This window comes from Paramisgurnus dabryanus, chromosome 13 (genome assembly GCF_030506205.2).
Source record: "Paramisgurnus dabryanus chromosome 13, PD_genome_1.1, whole genome shotgun sequence".
NCBI lineage: Eukaryota > Metazoa > Chordata > Actinopteri > Cypriniformes > Cobitidae > Paramisgurnus > Paramisgurnus dabryanus.
In genome coordinates, this window is record NC_133349.1 from 15269603 (window position 1) to 15283327 (window position 13725).

General features: G+C 38.5%; 1 protein-coding gene across 3 annotated transcripts in view; it reads right to left on the minus strand.

Annotated features, from left to right (window-relative positions):
• sema6cb (semaphorin 6Cb) overlaps nucleotides 1–13725 on the minus strand; it is a 141220-nt gene that overhangs the window by 39650 nt on the left and 87845 nt on the right. For all 3 annotated transcript variants that reach the window (XM_065245416.2, XM_065245415.2, XM_065245414.2), the window contains exons 5-10: nucleotides 10364–10478; nucleotides 8668–8725; nucleotides 6338–6394; nucleotides 5564–5665; nucleotides 686–776; nucleotides 282–404 (exon numbers count right to left, since the gene is read on the minus strand). In XM_065245416.2, coding sequence (XP_065101488.2) covers nucleotides 282–404; nucleotides 686–776; nucleotides 5564–5665; nucleotides 6338–6394; nucleotides 8668–8725; nucleotides 10364–10478 — 546 coding nt within the window. The remainder of the gene's footprint in view (nucleotides 1–281; nucleotides 405–685; nucleotides 777–5563; nucleotides 5666–6337; nucleotides 6395–8667; nucleotides 8726–10363; nucleotides 10479–13725) is intronic.

A 13725-nucleotide genomic window follows, 5' to 3' on the forward strand; every position in this document is an offset into this window, starting at 1 on the left:
GAAAAAAACAAATCCCAACTTCCATTTCATGACGACTTTAAACACAAATTTTTATACATTGATTATTATTGTTGTTGTTTTTAACAATACCCCATATGTTATGTTTATGACACAAACAGTTAATGGGTACAGGTAATTCACTCACACAAAAAAGAAAGAAAACCTAAACTTACTGTACAGCACAAATACGAATTTACTTAAATTCAACTTCAAATGACAATTCTGTATCTTCTGTACTTTACTAACCCCAACTGTTAATAAACCCAGGTCACGTGACTTACCTCGTAACCATTTGGAGTCATATTTTACAGTGCGCAGGACAGGACTGCTTTCTCCTAAGCTTCGATAAATCACAGCGTCACTTGCCAGAAAATCCGTCATTGTGGCTGAATAAAAGTCACCGCCTGGGAAGTGAGAAATGAGTATTGATAAAACAGCAACAACAAAGCCATAAAGCCGTAAAGAGTTCAGTTCGGTTCAGCGTGTATACAGTACAAAAAAAAAAAAAAACTCTAGTCTGAGGCGTTCTCATTTCCCTGATGTCCCTTTTAAATCTCTGTGCGTCTGTGATCACTGCTGTCTCGCTGCCACTTTCTGTGCTTTGTAAAATGTCAGTCGAACACTAGCGAGATTATAGGAGATTTCGTGTCTTCCTCCCCAGGCAGCTGGTGCTATGCCAACTCACCGGCAAACAAGCCAACATTGGATTGGCGTGATTCGAAAGGGCATCGGGCCTGACCGATCACCTCCTCTCCGTCCTGCTCCAGAGATGACATCTGACCAGACGGAGACACAGAAGAAATCTAGTAAGAATATTGCAAAAGCAACAGGATCTTAGTTCTGTACAAACAAATATGCTTTGGTTGGATAGTTGCACAGTGGTTGAGATGTGGTGCTCATATGAATGATGCACGTTTGAGTATGGTGTCCCACTTTGCAACGATTTACTGGCATCCATCCATACATCTATCATGATCTGTGTCTGTAATACTTAGACTGAAGGGTTAGAAGTAAAAACAAAACACATGTTGATGTTCCTGTAGCTTAACTGGTTGAACACTGCATTAGCGGTGCAAATGACCAAGGGTTCAATTTCCATTGAACACACATATTGATAAAATAGATACCTCGTTTTGGATAAAAGCGTTTGGATAAATGTAAATAAAAAAATTGAATAAAACAAACACATTGTATAACAGTGGTGTCGACACATTTAGTTCAGCTGGAAGCAATCTAACGCTCCGACTATTCTTCTTTTTTCTCTGCGAGCGACAGGGCAGAGTAAGTTCTGGTGAGCTTGAACAGGTTCAGGAGGTGCTAAGCCGGTGCGGATGACACACCGTGTGACCCTGAATACTAGAATGCCCACAGGACCCTCACAGCAGTAACGCACCGCTAAATGTGTGTCCTTGTGTGCACGTGTAATCCGGTGGTCTTTGTGAGGGCTTGAGGTGTGAATATCATCGTGGACTCGGACATATGTGGGTGCCACCAAACAGAGGCAGTTAGCACGCCGCTTTCCTGTAAAAACCACAGGTCTGTAGCTTCTGCTCTTCCTATGACTAACACGAGAAGTTGGCACGCCGTTCACGCCTCCAGTTCCCAAAGAGGAACATAACAAAAACAAACAGGAAACACGCAACACCCACCGGTCCACAACATTTCTGTAACACCGGAGACAAGCTCCAGATATCTGTGCAAAAACCTCCAACGAGCACTCAAAACAAACACTAAACACAATTCATGACCTTTGTAATTGGATGACATGAAATTTAAACAAAAACCTACATTTTCATATCGAAGGCTGCGTCCAAAACCCCCTACTTCCATACTATAACATAGTACAACATATATAACATACAGCAACATATGTACATGATATATCAAAATGCGGATGTTGAACATTCAAACTATCCATATTCATACTATATAGTACCTAATGTTTTAACGGTTGATGAGTAGGTACTTCATCTAATTCAATATTTGGGATGCAGCGAAGTCTTGATGGTACAGTATCTAAACAGACTACCCCCCCCAGTCACATTAGCTACATGAGACAGAGCCACAGGGCACAGGCTACCATTCATTTTCAATGGGAGTGGCCGTTTCCCAGCAACAAGCGACGAGCTAGGCGGGGCCAAAATAGACAAGCAGGCTATTTTATGCAAATGCTGAGCGATGCGATTTTATCTCATATATTTTGTTACTTTTATCGAGAAATAAATACTTTTAAATCCAAAAACATTGTTCTTGTAACTTAAAAATACCTCTAAAGTGACTTTTGATACCGCTTTTAGATACTGCCAAGTAACGCCCATCAAGCGAGTGCGTGTCGTAGCTAATGTGACTGCAGGGTCATTTTGAGTGTGGGAAAGGCTAGACAATGGTCATGAAAAACAAAAATATGAAATTTACATCATACGTAACATCATATAAGGACACAGGAGAATATAAATGCTATGAAAGCCTAAGTGTTTGCAAATGTTTACAGCTTTTAGCCCTAAATCTCCTACAACCTCTCTTTTAAGTTTTCCAGAAAGCTTTTCTCAGCTAATGTGTAACCTCTGGAGCTGTGGGCTGAGAGTGAAGGAATGCACAAGGAGACGAGGCAGAGGAACTGAGTGACATGATTTGCACGTTGTGACATATCTTCCCTCTCCAGGGCTCCAACAGACCGGCCTCCTCCTCAGAGAGATGCAAAAAACGAGACAGTGAGCAAGACAGAGAGAGAGATAGGGAAGGAAGATGCCGTCAGGGTAAGGTGCATAAATCAGGAGCGGAGACTCATCTGCGAGTTTAGCTGACTCCCTGCTGGCCCGCAAAGTATAGTCAGATTTACATGCTTTCCATCGCAGAGAAACACATGGACGCGCACGCACCCATACGCTAAATCAAACACGTTGCTCAGGGACAGTTGATGACAATCCATCAATCTTATGACTGCCCTGATTCCCCATCCAGAAATGTGCAAACATCGTAATGTGTGTGCATTCAGGTAATGCAGAAAAATAACATTCAGAATTTTTTTTTGTCCAATAAGAACGTTTGCACCCACTAGAATGTTTTATGTAGATTTTTTTGTCAAACAGGTTTATCAGAATGATGAAGGTAAACAATTTAATGCGTTATATCGCGGAAGTGAAAATGAAGAGTAGTGTTACTGTGGGCACTTAAAATAACACTGAAGAAGAATTTGCATCATCTTTTTATTTTACTAGTTAAAATTAGATTGCCTGTATGCTGTGTGCATGCTGTATACGTGTCATGCACACACACACGCTGATGTAAACAGTCTCAGAAGAATGGCAAAAGGATGAGTTAAGATGAATATTTATCCTCTTTCTAAAAGGGTCAAATAAGAGGTATAAATAAACTGAAAAAAAAAAACTTCTGGACATCGGTTGCACATGATTAAATTAGGTTTTCTTAAAATGAAATTAACATTAAATTAATTAAAATTAATTTAATTTTAAGAAAACTTGATTCAACATTTTTTGTACAACCAGAGATTTTTTTCAGTGTACCAAATTAAAAACCATTATATCCATTGCATTCCTCGCAGTTGAAGAGTCCACCAGAGGTCCGCCATCTATGCTAAAGTTTCCGTCTCATAATTTAACAACTAAAATATAGAAATTCACTAATAGTAAAGCCTGATGTATAGTCTGTTTTCTTGCGTATACGTTCAGTCAAAGACTTAGAGGTCTTCACAGGTCCACTTAGATCCGAAAACCCGAGGTCCGACCTGAGACCCGATCAGGTTCTGGTCTAAAAGTTTCACCTGTGACTCGGACACGGGTCGGGTATAATAACAGCGGAATCGGGTCTCGGGTAATTTAAAATGAATGTGTTTTGCCGAACGGACCCGAAGACCTGAACTCTCTTGCGTGTGTGTGTCAATGTCCTTTTCAAACATCTCCTCTGTTTGCCAAGTGCACTTGCAACATTTTGTGGCTGGTGGTAGGTTAATTTTCGTTGATACACTCAATAACCGGTTACATTGGTGTCGTAGTGAGATAAAGTAAAACAAATGGAGTAGCTCGCCAAATTGGTTGCAAGACCAGCGGGGTTTCCTTCTGTCTGACTGCTGCTTGCGGGGCTGCAGACTGCACACACGTCGGTGCCATTTACATTCGGGTCCAGTCGGGTTAAAAAAAATGCCACTGGTTCAGGTCAGACTCAGGTCTAATCTTCTCGGGTCAGGTCTTTCTTTTTAAAAATGTATGCACGTCAGGTTCGGGTATAAAGAGATTCGGGTCATTTTGGGTCGGTACATTTCTTTGGACCTGAGAAGACCTCTACAAAGCCTTGCAAAGCAGAGTTATCTCTTCAATTAAGAGAAAACACTTTCCTGCCAATAACGATTTTTACGGCAATCCGTATTTCCGCTATTATTCACCAGGTGGCGCTCGTACCCAACTTATAAAACCTGGAAGCATCCACTTAGGCCAAACAGTAAATACTCAGTGTATGTTGATAATCACTCTGAATCTGATCTCTATCAAAAGTACTTTACAAAAATGCAATTACCTTAACATTTGGTATTTTTGAAGAAACCTACCCATATTTGAGAGCTGATAAAAACAAATAAAGATAGGATGAAATGGGTTTTTGCTTGAAAGCAGAGGGTCTGTTCTTTCATTTGATACAGGATATTGTATGTTTATATATTTAAAGAAGATTTTTTTTTGGAAAGCATTAAACCTTTGTGAAAATCATAAAAATGCTGGCGCTGGCTGGCAACTTAAAAAAGTTGGCATGGAAAGAGTTAAAAATGTCTATTAATCTATATAAGCTACTCGACTGCTTGCTATCTAGGAAGAAAAACATGAATTACAGTACTGGTAATTATTTATAATTAAGTGATGTGTCAGTAAATAATGACCATTTCATTGAATTTAATATTACATATGTATTTGACCATGTATGTTGATTACACTATTGTACTGTAAAAGTGTGTAAAGTCTGTGACTTTATCTCAACTTTTCAACCCGTATTGTGATGCAATTCAACACTGTGATAATACCGTCCACCATTAATCAAACATTATTAAAAACTTCACTAATTATTGCAACATGAAATTTTAATACCAGCACATGCCTATTGACAACAAAAACATACCTCCTACATCAAAACATATCTCCCACCATAAACCAACACAACTTACAAGCACATGATCACCAGCACTGACAATGAAAGCCACTTACAAGCAGTCAAAAAAATACACAAACAGGCAAAATTCCTAGATAACTACAAGAAAAATGTCATGCTCAGCCTCACAAAAATTCATTTCTCCCTTTGCAAATTCAAGTTGGAATTGAGACTGGTGTGTAGAACATGATTTACTTTTTGAGTGGCGGAGGAGGCCCAATATATTTCTTTTATTGGGCCTAATTTAATTAAATGCTAAAACATTCAAGACAAACGTGTCTGTGTGTTCAAGGAGGCTGTCAGATGCGATGTTTAAAGAGAAGCTTTAAAAATCTACTCAGTTGTAGAGACATCTGAAAACTGTGTGTGAACATATGAGTCTGTGCGTGTGACAGATAAAGGCTTAACATACCTTGTAGTTGCGACAGGTGGGATTGAAAGCATTGGTTCCACACGCAAAGAGAGTTTCGTCGTTACGTGGCACCAGGACTTTGATGTAGTTGTAACACTCATCCTGTGAGAGGCAGAAGACTGACTTTTATGCGCAGTATATTTATACAGAGCTCCTGCATAACACACTCACACAGAGACTGAGTCATCTTCAAATCATTTTACACACACACACACACACACACACACACACACACACACACACACACACACACACACACACACACACACACACACACACACACACACACACAGAGAGAAAATTACCATAATCCCAATGCTAAGCCCCAGGATGAGACTCGCTCAGTGCAACTCAGTTTTTGAAACCTATAATAACATTATAGCCTGTGTGTGGTGGTATGTACCCCATGCGTAATGGGCCCAAAAGTGCTTCTAATGTGCATGTTTCAAATGCAGTACAGTAAGTCATTATGTTCATGTAGTCATTACGAATGCATGTATACACATTATGCAAAACATTGTGTCTGTATGTTTTTTCCGGCACTGTCATAGTAATACCCCTTTAAACCCAATTATCCATTTCTCTCTTTTGTTTTTCCATATTTTAATCTGCGCTTTTATTTATTTTCTATATAGTATACATATCTACTTTAAATGCTTTAGCAAAAGCATAAATGCAATTCATCTCTCTTGACCTTTAACTGTTGTCTATTGAGAAAAATGAGAGTGAAAAAGAGATAAAGTGTAGAGAAAAATAAAAAGCTTGTTTACTCACGCTGTTTTTCCCCCTGACTGTGCATTTCTCCACATCCTTTGTCTTCCATGTCAGTTTCTGCCACACAAAGAAACACAATCATGGACTTGTCCCTATTCACAACAACTGCAATGAGAAAATCTCATTTACTTCAATAAGCATCACAGATAATAAACAAACAGGCAGAGAATACTGAGCAATGAAGAGGAAAGGAGATCTCAAAGGTTGTTAACAAGCTGTGGGATGTGTGCTCGTGCCTTTATGTGTATGTGTGTGTGTCAGGGGTGGCTGCTGGTGTCGTTAGGTCAGGCTGTATTACAGTGATTTACTGGACTGACCCCCCGTTAGCCCACCCAACAGGAACACCAGGCAATCAACACTCACATACACAGACACCATGACAGGGTAAAACAACAACACCATTCACTGCAGTAATATCTGATGTCTCACTCTTGAAAGTTAAGAGATTAAAGTCACAGAGAAGCAAATTACTTTAATGAACATTATAATTAACCAAAACATTAGCTCCGTTTCAAAATCTAGTGGGATTAGCAGATGCCTTTCAAGGGTGCATCCTAATGGTCATGAATCCTTACGAGATTTGGAAACCTCTGCATAGGCAAAAACGTGGCATTTAAAGGGAACAAATTAGACTTTTTCCATGTTTAAGTGCTATAATTGGGTCACCAGTGCTTCTATCAACATAGAAAATTTGAAAAATAACAACTCTGTAACTTGCAACTCTGCAAGCATGTGAAAAATAGGTCTATAATATCTGGCTCCCCTTGTGATGTCAGAAGGGGATAATACAGCCCCTTAATCTGCACTATCCAACCACTGCACTGCAATTTAGTGCAGAGATCAGCTCATTTGCATTTAAAAGGACACCCCCCAAAATGACACATTTTTGCTTACATCTACAAAGTGACAATTTTAACAAATTTTAATAAATTATTTATATGGTATTTTGAGCTAAAACCTCACATATGTACTCTGGGGAGACCAAATATTTATTTTACATCTTTGAAAATATCTTGTGAAATGTCCCCTTCAATGGATTATGCCAACAAACCAGCATTTCTGAATGGCCTCAGGCCACGATTAAGCAGATTTGAAGCGAAAGTATTTGATAAATGTGGAGTACGTGCCATGAGCATTCGGTTTATATAATCCTCTCCTTTTTGACAAATGTGTCGTTTTGCATCTGAGCTCTTTATATATTTATTTCTGTTACTTACTCTGACATAATAGATTTCTTTATGCAATTTCTGCTTTATTGCCTATATTCATGGATTGTTTTCTGCTTAAAAGAAACATTCAATGCTGCCTCAGAATTTGCACAAAATAAGCCACAAAGTTTATTACATCTTTTCCTGTCACAAGCGCACACATGATGTTTTAAAATGACTCCCCTGTAAGTACCACAATATGTTTGGTTTATACAACTAACAAATGGAAAACAGTATTTTCTTTGTTCCTTTGAAGGAACTATGGACATACTTCAACCTTCAGTATAAAATATCCCAAAACACACTTCACCCAGTCCATTTATTGAAACCCAACAAAAATAGATGTTTCAGAAAATCCATTATGTGTGCACCAGTTCGGCATGGATTGTTTGTGAACCAGTCATAATGTAATGCAGTCTTTTCAAAGAGGCTGTTACTGAATGATGGGACTGTGGGAACTGTATAGGAAAGCAAAACGCAAACGAAGAGCTCAGATGCAAACCTATCTAAGGGCGTCTGACATGTTTTCTTGTAAATTAGCATTTTGTATTAGACTCTTAATAGATTTTATAAACATACCGGTATTTCTGAATGACCCGAGGCCGGGAATAAGCAGATTTAAGCGAAAGTATTTGATGAACGTATCGTTTGTGACGAGAGCATTTTGTAAATAACAATTCTCATTTTTGCATGTAGTGGCTTTTGCATCTGAGCTCTTCAAATCCATAAACGGTAAGTGTTAAATAAGAGTTAAACCATAATAGATCTCATTAACATAAAAGTCTTAAAGGTACGATTACAAAAACAGCCTGTTTAGACACGGTGGAATATGATTGCGTAAAACAAAATTACAGGTGTTTTTGGTGCAAAAGACCTTGTCCCGCATTACATTACAAGTGGACCTCAGGGAAAATATAAAATGCTACAGAAGTGTAGAATATAAGGGCTTTTAAAGGGGCTATAAAGAGAACTGCTCATTTGAAAAATGAGATTTCTGAATGGTCCTTCCCCAAAGACAAATAAAGAAAAATATTCCAATATCACACACTTCAACAGAGATCTTTGAAAAAGAGAGCCACTACAAATGAATAAAACAGGAAGTTGAGGGTCAGGTGGGTTTACCTGTTGGGGGATGAGACGCTCCGCAGAAGCGCTGAGGTTAATGGCAAAAACATGATCTCTGAAAAGACAGAATACAACACAACACTTAATATTTAAAAGCTGCTTTTAAACCTCCTTCCACATTTCCCAAAACCATCAGGAATAGATGAGATGCATTTGTTACTGTTCTAGAAAAACTTATATTTCAACAATTCTCTATTTTAATTTTCTAATTTTCTTTTTTTTAAACAATTTTCGAATACTGAGCAAGCTACAGTATATTTAAAAATCTGCTCTTTCCTCATGAACACATTACACTGACTTCCCGTAAATGTGAGAACTGATTTTAACATTCTTGCTTTAACATACAATGGACTAAATGGGACTGCACCAGAGTATCTTTGTGACCTCATGAGCCCTTATACCCAATCACGTTCACTATGTTTGCTAATTCTCTCTTACTACAACAGCCTTCATGTAAGCTCAAGTCCATGGGGGAAAGAGCCTTTTCATATAAAGCCCCCAAGCTATGGAATGCGCTTCCTCCAACTATCAGTAAATGCACAAACTTTGGGACACGTCAAAGACGTTAAGACAGACACGTTTTTTTAAGGCTGTATATTCTTAATTGTTTTATTGCCCTTGTTGTTTTTGCTTATTGTACTGTATGCGCTTTGGGTTTAATGCTGCGTTCACACCAGCCGCGGTAGAGGCGTCAAGCGCGAGTGATTTCAATGTTAAGTCAATGTAAACATGCGCTAACGTGCGTCTGGAGGTCACGCGGCGTGAATGAGCTCGCTGCGGTAGACGCAATTTCACCTTGTTCGTGCAAATGGCGTGAATTGATCGCTGCGGCGGGAAACGCGCGAGTTGAAAAATTTGAACTTTGGGCAAAACAACGCGCTGCATTAACTAATCAGGAGCTTGCTCTAGTAGTGACGTGATTACAGGAAACGAGCGGAGTCGCAGAAGCCCCTCCCATGATGCAAATTTCTGTGTGAATGTCTCGATGACTAGAATTTCACGCGTCCAACTATGCGCGGTAGACGTGAATTTGACACCTCAAACGCGTCTGGTGTGAACCCACAGTAAGAAAAGCACTTTACAAATAAAATGCATTATTATCATTATTATAAATAATGTGTTTTTATTGCCATATTACTATTACTTTATTAGAGTTACCTTTAACTGAAAGTTTTTATTGTCTGTATTTGTACTGTGGCAATAGTGCATGCAAACCGATATACTGTAGTTTACAACCGATTCTGAACAATCAGAATTCAACAAAAAATAGTATGAGCAATTTAATGTATGTGCCATTTTAGTTGCTAAATAACAATAGTACAAAAACACTGAATTGTAGTGAAAGGGACAGAAAACAGAGAGAAAGAGAGGGAGAGGTAAAGCGACATACAGAGAGACAGAGGAAGAGGAAATAGAATGGGTAAGTGTGGTGACAGAGTGAGCAAGCATCCATCTGTCTGCAATCCAGGTCTGAATGAGACTGATTGGCCCAATCACCCAGCCCTTATCATTAGTGCGTGGGTCTTATCACTGTAGCCGTCTGGAGAAACAGTCCCCTTGTGTAGGAAACAGAAGGTTTGGATTTCTCAGCAAATGTTGAATCTAGATTCTGCAAACCTTTGTGGTTGTGGTTTTCTCTGCAGTGGTGCAGTGTAACTGTGTGTGTGTGTGTGACTGAATTGGCGTGGGATACCTGGCAGCAATGTAGAGCATGTGGTTAATCCGCAGCATCCTCTGAAAATCCAGCCCCAGCCTGGCAGTGTCATTATCGGACATATTCCCCTGGTAACTGGGGTACAGGTAGGTGTCTGCAGGATGGGGAAGAGAAAAGACATGGTAATATCAGTTCCCAGCATTTTTTTGACCAATAAATGTTTCATGACTTTTCTATGACCATTCCAGTATGAATATAATATTAAGATTTATTAAAACATTATGCAGCCGAGACTGAAGACATAAACAGCAATATAAATCTTATTACTTAATACACACTTTACCATTCATTTTCCATGATTTTGAAAGTTTTTATTAATTTCAGTCACATTTAGAGGCTTGGAAATAAAAACTAACATTCCATGATTTACCAGGTGTTCTAGTAACACATGAACCAACAATAAACAAAAAATCTTATATTGTTTTAATATTTGGTGTCACCTTAAACATTATTTTATCATACTCTTTAAGGTTAAGGATTATTTTACAATTAATTATTTCCCTATTTAACTGTAATTTAATAACAACAAGTAATATTTATATCTATAAAACTCTGAGTTTTGTGGTCCAGTGGTTAGCACTGAGACTCATTAGGCTGTGGTGCTCAAGCGGTAGGTTGATAAACATGTCCCCCCACTGTTTACATCAACATGAAAAGTGATTCATATCCCAGATCTCATTTTGCTGCAAGCTATACTGATGTGTGTGTTTACATTCTGACATAGCAAGTACCATTTGCAAATTATTCTCCTTTATACATAAGAGATTTATTTCTAGCAGAATGTCAAGAGTCAAGAGTTACTTCACCATGTTCTTCTTACGACAGCTAAATGGGCTCACAATTTTTTATCCACACAACAATTTAAACTCTTGGTATGGCTTCACAACAAATTCAATTTCAATGACTACAGTGACCCGGGGGGACCTTTAATTTACAGGTCTGCTTTTAAAACTGCCTTCTGCAGAAAAATAGGGTCACAGACGTGACCTGTGGGTGGAAAGAAAACATAAACAATATAAGTATACTTGTATATGATCTTTATTGCTAAGACCCAATATAATAGCTGACGGTTAGACTTTATACGCATGTGGATTTTTAAAGTTTTGCAGGCCACAGGTGGACTCAGCAGTGACTGAAGGTTGTACTGTTGTTCAAAAACAACAATGCAAGGGTTAAACTACAGAAGAAACCTCCCCATCTTCTCCAAGGGATTTCTGGGGTAAACACCATATGATCCCTGTAGTATCATCACTTAGGAAAGATTTCCCGGAGTTCCTGTATGTCTATAGAGACAGAGTCATGGAGAGACAGACGGAACCCTTATTCCTCAATACAAAAAATATTCAAGAAATATTATACAGTCCCTCCAGAAAAACACGATTATGCGATCGCATGATTTACGCATAATCAGCCAAAGCAGGACCGGCGTCAAGGGGGGGCATTCGCGGGCCGTGCCCCCCCAAACAGGTTGTGTGCCCCTACACAGTTTTTTATTAATTTAATATATATCAAGAATAATTAAAATAAATTAAACATCGAATGTTTCATGACTTTTAATGTAATCAAATGAGGAAAATATAGTTGATATACGTTTTTTTTAAAAATTAAAATAGACCAGTTTCTCTGATTGGTTGTATTGCAGCGTTGCGTCTTTACATCTTTAGCATATTAATGAAACTCTGAGATTAGAGGTCGAGGCAGAATTTTTAAATCTACAGGACACTGTTTTAAGGAAGTTTAATGTTCGCAAACAACGCCTTCAGCTTTTTTTAAAGGTAAATTAGCATTGTTTTCATTTACGTTAGTTAAAATGTGAAGTTTGGCTATAGACCATTAACAGCATTGCAAAGTGGTAATACTTATTTGTTTGTGATACAATTAGCTTACAGTCTGTACCAGTTGTATGAGTGTGTACTTGCACTGTATTTGTTGTTTTAATGCATGTTTTGCAAGTTATTGTTGCCAATTGCGTGCCCCCCGTTGGAAGCAGCGTGCCCCCCTATTAGTTATTGTATGGCGCCGGCTCTGAGCCAAAGTCTGCATATTTATGCGGAGGACGCAATTTTTCAAATACGCTGCACTTTCGCAGCATAAATTGCAGATTTCCATGCACAAAATATGCGGATTTTCATAGCAAAAAAATCACATATATGAAAAATGTTGCATTTACATGTCCCATTGCCATGGGGACGTTATAAAGTGACATGATTATGTGACGTGAACACCATTAAAAAGCTGCAAAAGTTGAAAACTGAAAGATCCCGCAATTTTTGCAAGTTCCCACAATTTCATTGCATAAAATTGCATAAATATCCTGCATATTCCATTGCATTTTCCGCAAGATCAAGGATTTTGCCCACAACAATCACAAAAAAAACTACGTTTTTCTGGAAGGACTGATTATAGCAATCTTAAATACTTACCCACACACAAGCAACATATATTTGTCTCTCAAATTTTCATGTACTCATAGAAGCCTGAAAACTTTATGCCAACATGAAACTTCAACTATTTTTGACCAAACAAGGATGGCGATGTAGGATGCATTGCAGCAACTGGGTGTTAGAATATGGCGCTCACTTCTTAAAAATAATTAAACAAAGAGAATAAAATTAACTAATGTCAAAAGTGACAACTGTTTGTTGCTACATTGCAGCCACAGTTCTAATGAGTTTAAATGATGAAACGAAATTTCGTTCAACTGTATACAGTATAATGACAATAAAATTACTATGACTATGATATAATGTTCAAAAGCGTTTGCACAAAGCCTTAAGATGTAGAAGCACACAAACATAGGTGGAAATAGTTGATAAATGGGCTTCATTACTCATGTGATGTTCTTCTCTGAGCGCTCTATTAGCCCAGCTACCTGTACCAATGGTTGTGAGGCTCGGTATCTCTTTCTGATCCACTTGTACTCTCTCCCAAATAGGGACAATCATTTCGACAGAACAAAACACCTTGCAGAGCTCACGTACATGCTCAAACATAACCTCTGAGCCACTGCTGTCATTTAGGGCAGTGATTCTCAACCGGTGGGCCGCGGCCCACCAGTGGTCCCTAGAGCTAATTAACAGCTAAGCTACAGGTGCAACAAATTCAGTGAATTCCAGCAGAATATTTTCTGTATTCTTAAAGAATTATGAAAAACAGTGTATGGCTGGGTACTCAGTCTGTAATAAATAAATAAAACACAAAAATAGCAACATAAAACACTAAACATATCTATTACACATCATTTGACATTGAGTAGGCCTCTCCACATCCTGCTGTTTTCAACATGGCCAATACTGAAGGGTTTATTTGGCAAATAGTAACAAGTTCACAGCAGCTCTGAG